The 19,085-nt window shown below is 38.7% G+C and overlaps 1 protein-coding gene across 1 annotated transcript in view; it reads right to left on the bottom strand.

Moving 5' to 3' along the window:
- Positions 1 to 1,145: 1,145 nt before the first annotated feature.
- The window catches only part of Hat1 (histone aminotransferase 1), a 52,363-nt gene continuing 34,423 nt past the window's right edge, over positions 1,146 to 19,085 (bottom strand). The window contains exons 9-11 of the mRNA NM_026115.4: positions 8,562 to 8,713; positions 3,956 to 4,072; positions 1,146 to 1,600 (exon numbers count right to left, since the gene is read on the bottom strand). Of these exons, the coding sequence (NP_080391.2) occupies positions 1,433 to 1,600; positions 3,956 to 4,072; positions 8,562 to 8,713 (437 nt within the window). The 3' untranslated portion in view covers positions 1,146 to 1,432. The remainder of the gene's footprint in view (positions 1,601 to 3,955; positions 4,073 to 8,561; positions 8,714 to 19,085) is intronic.

The raw sequence follows: 19,085 nt of genomic DNA, 5'->3' as shown, positions 1-19,085 counted from the left end.
GGCTGTCCTGGAACTCACTCTGTAGACCAGGCTGGCCTCGAACTCAGAAATCCGCCTGCCTCTGCCTCCCGAGTGCTGGGATTAAAGGCATACGCCACCACGCCCGGCCCTTGTCATAGTTCTGTATAAAGCAATTTACTCTACTTTGTTAGAAATGACTATTAAACAATTTGTCATTACCTTAACTTCTTGATGTATCTCAGCACCATGGTAACCTGATAGAAAATACTTAATACACATTTATATTACACAGTGTAGTTCCTTATTTTGTGACAAGTGTTTGCTATGTAGCCCAGGCCTCAAGACCTTCCTACCTCTGCCTCCTGAGTGCTTCTGAGGCAGGTACCATGTCCTGGGTTCAAATTGTATATTATATGTTATAGTACTTATATTTTATGCTAATATCTATCTTCAGTTATTACCTGATGCAAAACATTTAGGTCTTAGGCTCCATCTAGTCTCTGGCTTCTCTTACATACTTAAAAGAAGCAGGTAAAATAGGCAGGAGTTTATTTAAAGCATACCCACTGAATATCAAATTTAGAAAAACCATGCAATGGAACCAGCAGAAGTGGAAAGAGGACCAACAAAAATGAGCCATGCATGAAAATACTGTAAAGAAACCCATTTCTTTATAAGCTGCTTTTAAAAACTTAACTGCCAGACAGAAAAATCAAGACTAAGACACCCCAAGAAACAGGTTTTAAACATAGGGAACAGTTAAAACTTCCAAAATGTAATGTGTTTTGGACTTTAAATATTTATCTATGGGTATATGCACAGAGGCCAAAGCAAGTTGCCAAGTGGCCTCTGTCACTCTCAAAATACTTTGAGACAGGGGCTCATGGTTTATTGGTTAGGCTGGAAGTCAGCAACCTTCAACATCCTGTTTCTGCTCCCCTCAAAGCTGGGTTTACAGGAGTGTGCTAGATATCCAGTTTATTGCCTAGGTGCTGATGTCTACGCTGCAGGGTAAGCACTCTTTTAATCTGTGAGCCCTCTTTCCAGATTATTTTTAGGTTTTTGAGACAAGGTGTCATATGGAAACCTATGCTGGCCTTGAACTCAAGGAAATCCTCCTGCTTCAGCCTCAGTACTTGATTACATGTGTGTACCACCACATACAACTCAAATGCAAAGTTTTAGTGTAACTCAAAATATTTATCCTAAAGCCTTAAGCACCACATTATAACTTAATATACTACAACCAATCATTTATTTTACTGTTTAAGAAGAAAGCAGTGGGCGGTGGTATTTCACAAGCCATCTTTTATTAATGCAATATATGTTCATAAACTCTAGACAGTATTTTAAAATATACAATCTCTCAAAAGGAAATATTCCACTAAGGAGAACATAGATAACTTTAGGGTCATCAGAGGTTCACAGCACGATGCACAGAAATCTGCAGGTATTCTGGGGAACAAGGGCTTCACTCTTGAGCAAGTCGCTCAATGACACGCCGGTAGTCCTCCACCAGCTCCTGAAATCTCTCTTCCAGCTGCTCATGCTGCACACTTATTTCTATCTGGTTCATCTGATTTGTCAGCTCTTCTGGTCTCAGGCATTTCTTCATCTTGGCAAGATCCCTCTGCTTTTTCTAAGTAGGAAGCAATTATTTTTAGATGGAAAAAAAAAAGCATTTGCTCATATAGCTACAATTGAAATCTTTAAGTAGTAGGGGCTAGAAATGGTTCAGTAGTTAAAAGCACTAACCGTGCTTAGAGGAGGGCCTGGGTTCAAGAGCACCCATGCCAGCTCAGCTCTAGTTCATAAACCCAGACACATATACATAAAACAAATTAATTAAGAATATTAGTGACGCCAGGCAGTGGTGGCACATGCCTTTAATCCCAGGATGCAGAGGCAGGCAGATCTCTGAGTTCTGGTCTACAGAGTGAGTTCTGGGACTTGGAGAAATTCAAGAGACAGTGAGCTAAGAAGCTAAGATCCAATCTCAGACTAACAGTCTGGTTGGAATTCTGAACTGTTAAGTTTGTTTAGTCTTTCAAAAGGCAGTAGAACAACTCAAACTACATTAAGCCCATTCTAGAACTAATAAATGTTCCTTAAAAAGAACCCATTTATAATTTCTGACTACCAGGCAAATGTGCAATACTCATTACTTTAAATCTATAATCATACATTCTAAGACAAAGTGGAATAAAGTACCAGAGGTAAGTATGTATAAACCATCCACCCACCCAACTGAGACAGGCTCTGTTTGGCTGAAGTTGAAGGTACGTAAGAACTCTGTTGGCTGGAACTGCTATCTACCACCTGCCTCAGCCTCCTTCCGTGAGCTGGGATTAAAGGCACACATCACCTTGCTCGACTTAGAGATAAACAAGATTTTATCTCACCTCCCAAAATCTCACACAAACACAACGAATTTGATGCTCAAATCAAACTGCCCTTTAATATTTTAAAATATACTAAAATTATTAAAAACAGCATTTTAATATTCTTTAAACCATGTATTCTACATTGTAAATGTATGTATGTGTGTGTGTGTATATATGTGTGTGTATATATATATATATATATATATATATATATATATATATATATATATATATGTTTCACAAATTAAGGTTTTGAGACAAAGTTTCAGAATTTCCAACCTCCTGTTTCTACTTGAGTGCTTAGATTGTTAAGTATGCAGCACTGCTCACAAGCTATGAAGTGCTGCATGCTAGGCATGCACTCTACTAACTGAGCTACACCCCCAACCAGACTCTGAACTCTTGACCCACACTGCCTCTACTTCTTAAGTGCTGAAATCATAGGTACGTGCCACCTCTTTATAGCCCTGGCTGTCCTAGAACTTGCTCTGTAGATGAGGCTGGCCCCCATCTCACAGAGCTCTGCCTATCCCCACCTCCCGAGTGCTGGCATTAAAGGTGTGCACCACCACCCAGCTTTGCTTCTCTCTCTGGTTATGAAGTGTGTGTCTATGTGAGTATTTGTATTCAAGGATGCCCAAGGATAACATGGGCCATCCTCCTTAGAAATGCTGTCCACTTCCTTTGAGACAAGTCTCTCACTAGCCTAGAGCTCACTAATTAAACTACAAAGGTCAGCTGGCAAGTCATAGGGATCTTGTCTCCAGATCCCTACGCTCTTCTAATATTAAGCACATAGAACCACACTAACATTTTTTCATGAGTTCTGAAATTAATCATGCTTGCACGGCTCTACCGAATGAACCATTTCCTATCCTGTACAAATTAAGGTTTTAAAGAATGTGTTTAAAAAAAACCTTCTAAATAGATTTTGAGGAAAATACATGCAAAAATATCTGACAAATTGAACAAGCAATGTAAGATAAACTAAGGATGTATCTGGGCATTCAGATTTTTAAAGGATATATATAATTATATATACTTATATATTTTATTATATTTATGTTATTATATATTATTTATGTAGTTTTATATTATATCTTTCCTTTCCAGTCCTAGCTTTCCTTTCTTAAACAGTGAATATAATATAGCCAAAGAACAAAATGGTTAAAAGCCTGGAGGGATGGCTCAGTAGTTAAAAGCACTGGATGCTATTGAGGACCAGACCCCATGTGAGCAGCCTACAATCTTCTGTTAACTACTGTTCAGGAGACCCAGCACTGCACTTCTAGCCTCTGTAGGCATCTGCAATCATGTTGTTCATATTCCTCCAACACATACACATATAAAGAAATCGGTATGGAGAGATTATCGGTGGCAAAAAGCACTTGCTCTTCCAGAAGACTCAGATTCAGTACTTAGCAGCCACATGGCAGCTCTCAACTGCCTGTAACTCCAGTTCCGGGTGATGCCCTATTCTTGTCCCTACTGACACCAGGCATGCATGTAGTACACACACACACACACACACACATGCTGTGACTCATAAATACACTCAATTTTCCAAGTCACACGCACACTCGGGTACCAAAAGCGTCTCAAAGTCTGACCTTGTAAGGGCTAATTAGTCTTCTTTTAATATCCAGTCTGTAGCTTCTGTATTGCTCAGCATCGCTCATGTCAGTCACCAGCAGTCGAAGAATTTCATAAACCCTTCTAGCATGTTGCTAAACAAATGAAACAAAAAAATGTGAATACTTTCATGTTATGAAACAAGTTTTTCTAAAAGAACACATAATTTATCTGTTAATAGACAAAGAATTATGAAAACCAGCGGAGGAAAAAATAAAAGATAGTCTCTGCTCTCAAGAAATTAGTAGCCTCGAAGATAGTAACAAGTGACCGAAGTGTTATAGGACACGATGTTAGATAGCTTGGGACTGAGAAATGGCTGAAGAGGATTCTTGTGAGAATGAAAAGTAAAATCTGCTCTCACTCAGTCTCTCTCCCTCTTTTGCACGCATTAATGCTTGTGTGTAGCTCAAGACCTAACCCAAGGACTAACATACCCTAGACAAGTGTTCTGTCTGGCTATATCCCCAGCCTAAGCTGAATCTAAGAAGAAACATTATCCTACAAACGGGAAGGAAGGCACTACCTGTACATTTTTGCATGTGCACATAGAACATAGCAGCTTGTTACTGCTGGAGCATTTTAAAACAAAAGCAATAGAAGGAAGACACTGGAGAAGAGGACTGACAGAACCAGCCTCCAACCTAGTCGCTATCAAGTTTTTCAATAGGAGCAAAAGTGATGTGCACAAATTTTTGCTCTAAGTAAATAATTTTTTTAGCTGCATACAAATGGTGCAAAAATGAGAAATCAATTAAGCCACTAGAAGCTGCTCAGTGGTGGACCACTAGCCCAGCAGTCCTAGGCCAAAGTAGAGAGGGGTGGAGGCAGAGAGGGAGGGGGAAGGAGGAAGGAGTATGGAGGTGAGAGGGAGGAGGGAGAGAACAATTGCTTGCACAAACATTCAATTAAAAAGCTAAGCTGTGAGACTGAGGAAATAACTCTTGAAGAACTATGATCAATTCCCAGCACCCACATGGGAGCAAAAAACTACCTATAATTCTAGTTTCAGAGAATTTGATGGCCTCTGAACTCTGAAGGCTCCTACACACACGCAGTACACATATGATCAGGCATACACATACACATGCACACAAAAGAGAAATATTTTGAAAAAACTACACTATTAAATAAGGCAACCTTCTCTTTCCCTTAAAAAAAAAAAAAGCAGTAAACACAATGAAGACATACACAGACACACACAACACATACACAAGAAGAACCTTAAGGGGACAGGGACTCTATAGAGATGCATAATAAGTCAGGGAAACTATGAAATGATTGGATCTTTATAGAGCAGAGAACAGAGGCAGGTGGACATTAACTTGGGTTTAAAGGTTGAAGATTTAAACAGGTATCTGCACCTGTAAGAGGGGGACAGTTAAAAAGACAGACTGAAGGGCTATGGTGAAGTTAAGTGGTAATGTACCAATCTAGCATTTGATTCAATTCCCAGATGGCAGGGAAACTGGTGAGAGAGAGAGAGAGAGAGAGAGAGAGAGAAAGGAAGGAAGGGAAGGAGAGGCAGAGAGATTGATTGGCAAGTTTTGGTATACTGAAGCCAAAGGAGTAGTGCTCCTTTTCTGTTTATTACTTCGATTGTGAATTTGTTTTGATGGGAAGTAGGCTATAGGAAGGCTATTTTAACTTCTCAGAAGTGTTTTTGAGGGGAGTATGAAAAACTGAATCCCATCTGGTCAGGAAAGCAGAGGAAGTGTGCCTGACAAAAGGAATAATATTTATACAGGAATGCAGAAGTAGTACGATTTGGCATACATGACAAACTGCAAGAAGTTCAGCAAAGCCAAGTACAAGCAGAAAGTTGGAAGAAAGCCGAAATTAGCCAAGTGGCAGATCCAGACACAATGAACACAGCAAGCCTTACTTAGCAGTTTCCTTTTTGGTTAAACCATCAATTGTTGAAAAACATGTTCATATACACTTTGAAAGCTAAGCTATTAATTACTTAATAAATACAGGTTTACTATAGTAAATAGATAAAATTATTTCTAAATATGTATTCTCTATTGCAGAAGATAGGAAGTTTCAGTTCTTATTATATTGTTGAAAGTAATCAGCAGGTTTTGGCCTAGTTTTAAATGAAGCACATGTGGAAAAAAAATCTAGATTTGAAGGTTTAGATGAAAATTCTCAAGTAGAATGAGAAAAAAATGAATATGAATTAGTCTGAAGAAGTTACATTTAAGAAGCATCTGAAGGAATAGAAGCTAAGGGAAATGCTACAATTAGGGTTGAAATGGCACATGGAATCCAAGACCTGTGTAGCTCTCAAAGCCAAGATGGCCACCAGTGTCAAATGGCTTGTCCTTACCAGGAGCACTCTGAAGCCATGCATTTTCATAATCCAATTCCTACTCACTCTTCAGTTTTTATTAAAGGCTAGCTTGGCAAATTAGTTTTATTAAAGGACAATTAGAAAAGAAGTGCAAATCACTGGGCAGTAGTGGTGCGCGCCTTTAATCCCAGGACTCAGGAGACAAAGGTAGGTGGATCTCTGTGAGTTCAAGGCCAGCTGGTCCACAGAGAGAGTTCCTGGATAGGCAAGACTCTTAGAAAAACTCTTAGAGAAACTCTTAAAAAAAAAAAAAAAGACAAACAAAAAAGAAAATTTCATTAACTTCATTAGTTACAATATAAAAAAATCACATTAAAATTCATTTGAATGTAGGAAAAAAAAACCCACCATGACACACCCTCTCGTTCTTGAATGTGTACTAACATGTATAACTTCTTTGATATGCCAAGTTTTTGCCTATCCCTATCTTGGTTTTGTTGTTGTTGTTGTTGTTTGTTTTTTTTTCTTTTTGAGAAAGGGTTTCTCTGTATAGCCCTGGCTGTCCTGGAATTCACTTTGCAGACCAGGCTGGCCTCGAACTCAGAAATCCACCTGCCTCTGCCTCCCAAGTGCTGGGATTAAAGGTGTGTGCCACCACTGTTTGGCTCCTAACCCTATCTTAAGATATCTATTATTTTAAAATTTAAACAAATATACAAAGCATAAAAAATGAGGGCTGGTGAAGTGACTTAGTGGATGTTATGTGCAGTCAAGTATGAGTACCTGAATTTTGTAAGTGTATGGGTAACTGACATTCTGGTTGGCAACTTCCCAACCAATGGGAACAGGATAAGTGTACCACAAAGACACGATCTTAAGGAAGTCCCCTATCTCTAAATCCTGACTGGTGGGAAAATAGAACTGTAATTTGGCACAGTTGTTGATAAGATTCTAGGCTTATAAACTATGTGTGACATTCTGGCGGGGGGGGGGGGGGGGGAGGTCTCAGTTGAGCACCTGAGTGTGTTCTGCGGTTCTAATCTACAGTAGCGACCTGAGTGCAATAAGCTTTTGTCATCTGCTTGTGAATATTCAAAGACAGTAAGCTCCCAAGTCTGTGTTGCTGTCAATTTTTACTACTCAATTCAAATCAAGATCTTGCTTTGTGACTGCTTGTGTTGTTTTGGATTTTCAGACCCCAACAATTTAGTCCCTGAAGTCCATGTGGTAGATAGAAGGAGAAAAACAACTCTAGGGAATTGTCCTCTGACCTTCACACTTACACAGACACACATATGTGTTCCTCAAGCCCCAAATGTTTAAAAAAAATTAATGCAGAAAATGAAGCTGGGTGGTGGTGGCATATACCTTGAATCCTAGCACTTGGGAGGCAGAGGCAGGTGGATCTCTCTGAGTTCAAGAGCAGCCTGGTCTACAGAATGAGTTTTGGCACAGCCAGGCCACACAAAGAAATCCTGTTTTGAAAAAGCAAACAAACAAAATGAAAGTTACATGTTTTCTTAGCACCTTTCTACCAATATGTCTCTAAAGACATAACAATTTCACAGCTTAGTGCTATAGGGCTGGAGAGACAGCTCAGAAGTTAAGAGCACTGGATACTCTTCTAGAAGACCTGGGTTCTATTCTCAGTACCGACATGGTGGCTCACAACTGTCTGTAACTTCAATTCCAGGGGATCAGATGCCTTCTTCTGATCTCCTCAGGTACCAGACATTCACAGGGTGTAGAATACATGCAGGCAAAATACGCATACACATCTATGGCCCACCCCAGCTTTATTTTTATTTTTAAAAGATTGTACTGCATTTCCTTATGGGGTGGTAGTCAGAGGACAACTTTCTGAAGCTGGCTTTCTCTTCGACTATGTGGATCCTGGGGACTGAACTCAGATATCAGGCTTAACACAAACTACCCACTAAGCCATTCTGCCAGCACAGTTTATTTTTTAACTCATCTTTGATCTGCTTTTTATACTTAGTACAACATACGATGTATTCTCTTCTCATTTTATCAATAAGGAAAGTGAGCATGTACAGGATAGTATGTATTCCCTCATTAGTCTATCAGTAAGGAAAATAAGGTACAAAGTCACAAACTAAACTGCTACGGATGACAGAGACAAGTTCTAGACTTAGGCTTGAAGGCAGTCTTGACTTCAGAGCCTACACTCTAACTACTGTTGCTTCCCACACATCTTAATGTCCTTACAATATAGTCACTTCAAAATTTTTTAAGTCTTTTTCTCCTACAAATAAAAATAAAAATACCTTATTTATTTTGAACATTTGCTGTGCCTGTATTGCCATATCTTCACTGAATCCTTGCAGTAATCTTTCCCGGGAGAAACTGGGCAAAAATTGACAAAACTTCACAAGCACAAAGTCTCTTAGTTTCAAATAGCTTCTGGACGGATCTTCCGCTAAAAAATGAAAAAACAGTACTGTCTTTACCCAACACAATTTCTCTATCATTTGTGATCCCAGTGACATGCTTAAAAAATAACATTCCTAATAACTATTATACCAACTAAAATTCACACTCACACTATTGATGAAATGAGAGCTGCTCATTTTGCATATCATCTTTTGTTTTGTTTATTTTTTGAGACAGGGTTTCTCTGTGTAGCAGTCCTGGCTATCCTGGAACCTCCTTATAAGGAAGACCAGGCAGGTCTCAGATCCATGCGCCTGTCTCTGCCTCCTGAATGCTGGGGTTAAAGTCATGTGCCACGACCACCCAGCAGTATATCAACTTTTTTACTGGAATGTTACCACATGCATCTTCATTTTAGCTGCAGTCAATGTGGCCATATAAATGAAATGTTTAGATTCGGACAACAATTTCCAATGCATTCACTTTTTGGTAGCTAAGAACTCCAAGGTTAATTGTAATTTTTTCAGAGACTTTTTAATTTATTGCTTGATAACTTCATACATGCACATGTGTTTTAATCAACCCCCTCCCTCTTTGTTCTCCCCTCCAATTCATCCCATATTCCCCAAATGTAATAACTTCTTTAATCCAACAACTTTTATGGTCCTTTATAACACCTCCTGGGGAATATGATAAGGACATAATTTTGATCTTTCCTTAATCATTTCTGAATATCACAGATCTTTTATGTTTCCTATAACTACACTAGGCTAAGTAGCAGCCAAGTTAATATTGGAGCAAGATGAGTAAAAATAACACTGAACAGAGTTGTTTCATTCATAGACGTAGGATCATGGAGAAGTTATCCCACTTCTTTCTGTGTCTCCACTTCCTGATGAGTTGAAAAGTTAAAATGATCAATGCCAGGCTGAAGAAGTGGGGCTTCAGGTACAGGCACTTGTTACACAAGCCTGGCAACCTGGGCTCAGTTCCTAGATTCCATTTAAAGGTGGTCACAGTTATCCTGTGACCAACACACATGTCCATGCATACATTCACAAATGATTAAAAAAATGTGGGGTGTGTGTGTTTGCTTCCATGCATGTCTGTGTACCACGTGCATCAGTGCCCAAAGAGGCCAGAAGAGGGCATTAGACCCACTGGACCCAGAGTTGTGAGCCACCTTGTGGGTGATGGGAATCAATCCTAGGTCCTCTGGAAGAACAGACAATCTCAATGTTCTTCACTGCCGAGACATCTCTCTAGCCCCTCAAAAGACTTTCTGATGTCACTGGGCAGTGGTGGTGCACCCCTTTAATCCCAGCACTCAGGAGGCAGAGGCAGGTGGATTTCTGAGTTCGAGGCCAGCCTGGTCTACAAAGTGAGTTCCAGGACAGCCAGGGCTACACAGAGAAACCCTGTCTCAGGAAAAAAAAAAAAAAAAAAAAAAAAGTCTTTCTGATGTCAATATTACCTCAAACCTACAATTCAACAGTATAACACCAAAATAAGGACAGCCCGATGAAGTGGAGAATCCAAACTAAACCTATATATGATGGTCATTTTCTGACAAATCCGTCAAGACAATTAAATACAGGAATTCTACATCAAATAGGAGTTGTAAAATGGAATCTCTACAAGCAAGGAAAGTAAAGCTGGATCTCATTCCTGAAGCCAATAAAACCTCTTAGAAGAAAGGTGTGCATAAAGCGTCATGATTTTTGCTTAGGCAATGATCTCTTAGATACAGGAACAAAAGCACAAGTGAAAATAGGGAAGCTGCATCTTAGTGAAAGGTAACTGTATTGCAAACAATACCATTAGGAAACGAGATCTTTAAAACACATGGGATAGGGACCATGTGTTCAGACCATTAAAGCTTTTTATTATCAGGTAAAAAGATAACCCTTCTATAAAAATGGGCATAGAACCAAAATAGTTATTTTTCAAGAATACCTGTAAACAGAATGGAAAGACACACACCATTAGCCACAGAGGAATGCCAGTCAAAACAATGAGCTACCATTTCCTATCGACCAGGATGAAGAGAACTAAAAAGTCAGTAACAAATCTGGTAAAATGCAGAGACTGAGACTCTGGCGCACGACTGACAGTATTGTAAAATACTGCAGTCGCTTTGGAACACAATCCAGTGATTTTTTTTTTTAAAGGTTTGACACAAATTTTTTCAATGTTTCCATCCTTAGAGATGTAAAACAGAAGTCCATATAAATGCACGTACACTTGCCAGGCATGGTAGCACACACCTCTAATCCCAGCACTGTGGGGCGAGTAGAGGTAGGTCTCTATGCATGAGACTAGCCTTGTTTACAACACAGTGAATTCCAGGCCAGCTAGGACTACATAGGACTCTGTCTACAAATGGCAATTAAAAAAAAAAAAAAAAACAAAGGGCTGGTGAGATGGCTCAGTGGGTAAGAGCACCCGACTGCTCTTCCGAAGGTCCAGAGTTCAAATCCCAGCAACCACATGGTGGCTCATAACCATCCGTAACAAGATCTGGCGCCCTCTTCTGGAGTGTCTGAAGACAGCTACAGTGTACTTACATATAATAATAAATAAATCTTTAAAAAAAAAAAAAAAAAAAAAACAGTACATCTACAGAAGAGTCTCAGTATTAAAAAAAAAACAAAAAACAAAAAACAAAAAACAAAAAACAACTTGGTCACAAATGTTCCCATCATTCTTATGAGCGAGAAATTGGAAACAACCCAACACCCCTCCCCCAACTGATAAATAAAATATAATACATTCAAACCATAGAATATTATTTGGCAATAAAGAGAAATTAAGTACTGATCCTCATATTGTCAGAAACATCACAGAAAATGAACAGCACTTTCTTCTTTTCTATAAATGAGCTACTTATATGGTAGGTCAATGAAGCTTATAAAAGTCGAAGGTGGGTAAATATAATATACTCAATCCATAGGGACAGAGTGCCTATGCTACTTGGTTATTAGCATCACACCCATGTACGTAATAAGTAAATATTATTTGACTATGGCTTTAAAAAGCATAACTGAAACCCCATCGATTTATCAGTCTGATGTTAAGAATGAAGAAACTGTAGTCTTCCACTGCTGGAGCCCCCCTGTCCCCATTCTTTGGAGTTTTCTCACTTTTCCCTAATAATCTACATCTGAGACACCTCCCAGTTCCCCTTCTCAAAAAGTTATTTTCAGTAGTTGACTCTGGAAGTTATATTTACCTTATAACTGCACTGCATTTCAGATTAATACTAAATTCTGAAATGAATCACTGTTTTCTTTCTCTTCTCCTTTGTGTTATTACTGCTTTGCCTTTGAAACAGTCAAGTTTTCTTTCCCCTTTTTTGTTGAGGCAGGGTCTCTATATGGCCCAAAACGTCCTCAAACTTAGGATCTTTCTGTCTCAACCTCCTGAGTGCTGGTATTACAGGCATGCACCAAAACCTGGTTAGCTCTCTTAATCTCTTCACATAAACCTTTACTGCTATGTTCTTTTGTTCTATAGAACATTCCTAGTCTTCTTATAAACCATGTCTGCTGGCAACAGACTTCCTTGGTCTTCATTTTATCTTTTTGTAGGCTGTTTTTTCTGAATATAGAAATTGTATCCTTTTAGATCAACTGTGAATAAAGATATAAATCAAAAAAAAAATATAATCAGACCCAACGAACAGTCATGTTCTCGAAGCCCCAGAACTAGGAGGTAAGTAATCTCTTTAAATGCCAATGCCTAGAGTTATGTTAAAGCAATAGAATATGGACCATGACAGCCACTTAACAAAAGACAAATTCCAGATTTGATCATGGCCATCTATTATTACTCATTCATAATGATAAAAGACAAAGTACTTTCCTGGTTAGACTGGGAGCAAGGAATAGGTACTATCTGCCCCTATTTATAGTCAGATTTTTATTGGAAGAGTCTTAGCTATATAATAAGACAAACTAAGTAAATAAACAATGCGCTAAAGACAAAGAACTTTTATCTTTATTTGTGGTTGACATGATCTTGTATATAAAACATACTAATCTAGAACCACTACTAGTAATGAATGAATTCATGAAGAAAAGATGCAAGCTATAGGATCACTTTACAGATCCAACTACAAGCCTTGAGTGACAGTGCAAACCTATACTCCCAACACTTGGGAGTAGAGGCAGGGTGATCATGAATTTAATGTAATCCTTGACTAGTTACCAAGTTTGGCCTGGATTATGTGAGAACCTGCCTCGAAACACAAAAACAAACAACCAAACTCATTTAATACACTAACCAAACAAAATAAAATTAAGATAATACCTTAAAAGAGAATAAAGTATTTACAATATAAGAAAAAGCAGACTGAAAACTACAAAACTGCTGAGAAATACTTGGTGTGGGGCACTGGGTACTGAACCAAAGGCTTTGTGAATGATGCATGCTCTATTATTTACTATACCCACAACCTGCCTAAAAGAAATAATAAAACTCTAAATACAGACAGACATTTCATGCGGGCATTTGAGGACTCAGTATTAAAAATGGCCACTATCAGCTGGGAGTGGTGGCACACGCCTTTAATCCCAGCACTTGGGAGGCAGAGGCAGGTGGATTTCTGAGTTCCACGCCAGCCTGGTCTACAGAGTGAGTTCCAGGACAGCCAGCGTTACACAGAGAAACCCTGTCACGAAAGACAAAACAAAACAAACAAAACAAAAAGCCACTCTCTTTAAATTGGTTATTCAATGAAAGCCTTATTAAAACTAAAGAGCCTTATTTATGATTTCCAAAATTTGATTAATAGACTCTGTGGCTTTTATGGAAACATTTAAGACACAACAAAATTGGAGGACTTTTACTTCTTACTTCTAAACTCAATGTAAAGATCAAGGTGCTGATGTCACTAGAAACTCTACACCTAAAGAAAGAGACCACAATGGCAGGTGGTACCCACACTCCAAGGAAACCAATGAAGGTTGATAAACAGGCTAAGGGGAGGAATAAAGATGGTTGAATTGGGGCTGCAGGAGACCTTCCCCTCTCCTGAAGAACTCTAGCTTCAGACAAGAGTAAGAATATGGACAACTGCCAGGAAAACTGTAACGGTGTGAAAGGTTCATCAGCACTGGCAACTACTTGGCACAACCAGAAAAGCCACTCATCTGGATCAGACCGTTGAGAGCTCGGAAGTGGGCACCACTGCAGCACTCCTTCCTGCTGTCAGGAAAATCACTTAGGGGAAGCTAGGCGAAGCTAGAAGGAGGGGCAGAGGTAGAAATCTGTAGCCTATCTCACACATAATAAAGATTAAGTCTCAATCGTTGTTGTAGGATGATGAGCTTTTGGTATATACTGCGGGTCTAGGCGAGGAGCAGAGTTTCTGACAGGTCCGCTGCACAGCAGAGTGTGACTGCTGGGATTGCTCCTGTCTGTGTTGACTGAATACTCAGCTCAGATATAACAAGACGATATGGTTCTAGCATTAAGGAGAGTCATAGAAATCTTTACAGTATTTAATAAGCTATCATATTTATGATCAACCAGTTATAAATAAAGGCCACCACAGCAATTCAACAGGGAAAAACACTTGTCAATGAACAGTCCAAGAACAGCTGGATATCTTGGTCAACACAATTTCTAGGTCAGCTAGGGCTTCAGTGAGAGTCTATCTCAAAAAAGAAAAGGAAAACAGACAAAAAAAAAAATCAGAATAAAAAAAAAGAAAAAAAAAATCTAGCCTTTGCCTTCAGATGAGAGTATCGTTATACTATACAAACAAAAAACAGAGGAAACAAAAAACCTCCAAACATATCTAAGACTTCAATAGTGTGGGGAGACTGACCACAAGAGACATGCAAAATCTAGAGATGCTGGCAATATTCTAACCCAGGATTATAATGATGGCTTCAGACATGCTAGACATCTTTCTTGAACTTACAGAAACTGTATCTCAAAAAAATTGTTTTAGTTAGAAACTAAATTGCAAGAATCTTAAGCATACTGTTGTATGTGGAGAGGGTTGAGATCCATTATTGGCTATAGTCCAAGATTGAAGGATTGATTGCTTCCCTTCCTTCCTTCCTTTCAAAAAAGATTTAAGACAGAGTGTATCTGTGTAGCTCTGACTGTCCTAAAACTCACTTTGTAGACCAGGTCGGCATCTAACTCAGAGATCAGCCTGCCTCTGCCTCCTGGGTGTTAGGATTAATGGTATACCACTCTGTTGGCAGCCCCAGCTCTTTTTTCTTTTTTAAATTTATGTGTACTGGTGTATCATGTTCATGCCTGGTACCCTAAGACACCAGAAGAGGCATTAAGATCTTCGAAACTGGAGTTACAGACAGCTGTGAGCTATCATGAGTGCTAGAAACTGAACCTGGAGTCTCTGGAAGAACATTCATTGCTCTTAACCACCGAATGATCTTTCTAGCACTGCTAAACACTTTTTTTTCCATTTTTTATTAGGTATTTAGCTCATTTACATTTCCAATGCTATACCAAAAGTCCGCTATACCCACCCACCCTCACTCCCCTACCCACCTACTCCCCCTTTTTGGCCCTGGCGTTCCCCTGTACTGGGGCATATAAAGTTTGCAAGTCCAATGGGCCTCTCTTTCCAGTGATGGCCGACTAGGCCATCTTTTGATACATATGCAGCTAGAGTCAAGAGCTCCGGGGTACTGGTTAGTTCATATTGTTGTTCCACCTATAGGGTTGCAGTTGCCTTTAGCTCCTTGGGTAATTTCTCTAGCTTGCTAAACACTTTAAAAACAGAAAAAAGAACAAACCAAAATTGGGTATGGTAATGAAAGCCCATAATCTCAGCACAAAAGGCAGGGGTCAGAGATGGTAAATTTGGGTCCTGCCTGGGCTACACAGTAACTTCCAGGCCATGTAGGGCAGAGGTGGATTCTGATTCCAAAAAGATTGACAGGCACACTATTAAACAAGTTTATACAGTATCCAGTGGCAGTTTTCCAAGTCAATCCTAAACTGGTTTAAAATATCCTAAAACTAAAACTGCATTCCAACTATCAGTTTAAAATATATTTAGTGTGGATAAAAACTTAAATAATGTATGTTCTTTAGCAAAGTTTAGGAAAAAATATCAGAGCAAAATCAATTAAGAAAAAATTTAAAACTCACCCTATAGTATTTAAAAATTTTCACTCACACACACAAAGAAAGCCAAAATTTTCCAATTTGTTTTAACAAATGAGTACAAACTGATGTTTTGTTTGAAGTTTAATAATAAGGGTCACAACCTTTAAGCTCTGTAGCTACAAATATCAGCTGAAAATGTTCCTAAAAGCAATACACTGGGCTGGGGTTTTAGCTCAATTGGTAGAGTGCTTGCTTGCCCAGCATATGGTAGCACATGCTTCTCACCATGTGTGAGGAAGAGGCCAGGGCATCAGGAATCTAAGGCTATCCTGGGCTACAAGTTTGAAGTCTTATCTCAAAAACAGGGGTTTGGGGACTGGAGGGGTTTCTTTTTTTTTTTTTCTTTTTAATTATTATTATTATATATAAGTACACTGTAGCTGACTTGAGATGCACCAGAAGAGAGTGTCAGATCTCATTATGGGTGGTTGTGAGCCACCATGTGGTTGCTGGGATTTGAACTCAGGACCTTTGAAAGAGCAGTCAGTGCTCTTACCCGCTGAGCCATCTTGCCAGCCCTTGGAGGAGTGTCTTGGTGGGAAAGAACTTGCTAAATAAAAATCTGAGTTCAGATCACATCCTGGGTGATGGCCACATGGCTCCTAGAACTCCAATGCTTTGGAAGGCAAAGGCAAAATGATCAGTGGGGCTTGCTAACTGTCAGTTTTGCTTCAGAGGTTTGGTAAGAGATTGTCTCAAGAGAATAAGATAAGCAATGATGAAAACACGACATTCAACATCTTCCTCTGTCTTCTGAATGCATATGCAAAAAGACATGTACCCTCTGTACATACATGTATATATAGCATACATACGCAGAACAGATACACACACAACATATTTGAAGATAAAATTTGCTTGAATATAAGCCGGGCGGTGGTGGCGCACCCCTTTAATCCCAGCACTTGGGAGACAGAGGCAGGCGGATTTCTGAGTTTGAGGCCAGCCTGGTCTACAGAGTGAGTTCCAGGACAGCCAGGGCTACACAGAGAAACCCTGTCTCAAAAAACAAAAACAAACAAACAAACAAAATTGCTTGTATATAAATCTATAGATATATGTAAGGTCAGCTTATAGCATTAAGTATTCTATCATGTTTATTTAAAAGTCTCTGTATAATTAGATACATTATTAAAAATATTTTAAAGAAAAAGATGAGATAATTCAAACCAACTAAGTATATAAAAATTAACAATATTTTTAAAAATCTATATAACATGATTTCAGAACAAGGGGCTTTAAAGGACAAATATATTAGTTGTTAATATACTATTGGTAGATTAATTAATAATGCTGATATATATATGTATATTCTAGCCAGAATCAATTTCTACTGTACAATGAAACAAAATTGTTGACTCTATGTTCTGAGAAGTATTCAAATGTTATATGTCTAGAATCTGACAGGCTCAAGAAGAAAAGTACATATAATAAGGCACTGTCTGTCAATAAATCTTAAGCTTAAAAAAAAAAAAAGGAAATGGATTGAAGTTTAATACCAAACATGTACCCACTGAGATTAGAACCTAAGCTACCGATGAAGTATTAACTATAATTATTTCTGCCTGTATGTAAGGAAGCAAAGGCCACCTCAATTTTAACAGCCATGATTTCAAAAGGAGACCCAAAGCTTGCAGAAGAGCCATTAGGTTGATACATATAAAATAATGGAGAAATAGACAACCAAAAAACTAAAAGTACAAAATCCAGTAAGATTTTTCTTTTTTTAAATGCTTTTAAAGACTGGGTATGAAAGCTAAGAGAAATATATTAATGAGAGCAGCTAATGAAGCATTTTTAGCATTTTGCTATGCCAAGAAACGTGAATGCTGAAAATAAAGGTCGATCCTCAGTTGTCAAATTCAGACGTCCTTTTAGCATGTTTAGCCTTTTCTCTTTCAAGACTTCAGTTTCTAATGAATCATAGCAATGAATAAAGGGTACTATTATTAATGACTCTTCACTGAGATTTAAGAAAGAAAATTCTTTATCTGCTAATTGGTGCTAAGTATCAAGGACTTTATTGGCTAGAATAGACAGAAAGAAGTAGTTAAGAGGCTTCAGAGAAACAACCCTGCTGGCACATTACCCACTACAGCAGACAAAGACTACTTACGTGAACTCCAGATTAAAACCACCAAAAATGTCCCCTCACATAGCACCAAGCCCAAGCCGTCAGTGAACAGAGGCTGGCAACTTTGGCTCAGCTCAAAGCAGTGATGTAGCTGACTGTGTTGTCTTGATAAGCATACAGGTCACAAAAAGTAGTGAAAGTGTCTGTCTATTTTCAACCAACTGCTGATAGAAAGTAAGTGAGTAACGCCTTATCTCTTAAGTTTCAACCCGTTTTAACAGCAGTGAGTCAGAGAGAAAGGTAATTCAACACTATAAAAGTGGGATTCCCTTTCCTTACTAAAACAGCTCAGTGGTAGAATGTTTGCCTAGCATGCCCAAGGCCCCAGGTATGATTCTCAGCACAGCACAAGCAAAACCCAAAACCCCAACATGCTTTTCCTCTAGCGTATTAAAGCATTTAAATGGCACCCATGCACTACTTCTCATGCAAAGCAGAATTCTCTACACCATAGTGGCGGAAAGACATGTCTTTTTTTTTTTTTTGGCTTTTCAAGACAGGGTTTCTCTGTGTGGCCTTGGCTGTCTTGGAACTCACTTTGTAGACCAGGCTGACCTCAAACACAGAGATCCACCTGGCTCTGACTTCAGAGTGTTGGGATTAAAGGTGTATGTCACTACCTCCCAGCTGGTAAGTAGTTCTTAATAAAAGACAATTCACTATTCTGGAAGCTCTATTTTTTTTTCTTCTTGGGCAAATAAAATCAGCATACTATACGAAAAAGAAAATCTGCTCATCAGTGTATTTTACAAGCTTGTCATCCCATTGTCAGTAACGTTTTGTGGTCATTTCTTTAAATAATTTGATAAAATTCTAAAAAAGATCATTTTTAAAACAAATCAAGTTTAGTACATATTAAATATTAATTTTAGAAACAAACTACATCTAAGCCAGCTGTGATGGTACAAGTGTTTTGAATCTCAGCACTTGAGGCTGAGGTAGGAGGCTCTCAAATTCAAGGCCCACCTAGCTTACATGATAAGCTGCAGGACAGTCTGGGTAATAAAGCAATCAGCTCAAATAATCCAAAATAGATATTCAAATTCTTTTCTTTACTTATTTTGAGACATCGGGGATCAGATCATCCAGGCCTCCGCATGCATCTTAGCCAAGTGCATTATACCGTTGA

The sequence above is a fragment of the Mus musculus genome, chromosome 2 (genome assembly GCF_000001635.26).
Source record: "Mus musculus strain C57BL/6J chromosome 2, GRCm38.p6 C57BL/6J".
NCBI lineage: Eukaryota > Metazoa > Chordata > Mammalia > Rodentia > Muridae > Mus > Mus musculus.
This window is presented reverse-complemented; position numbering and strand designations above follow the sequence as displayed.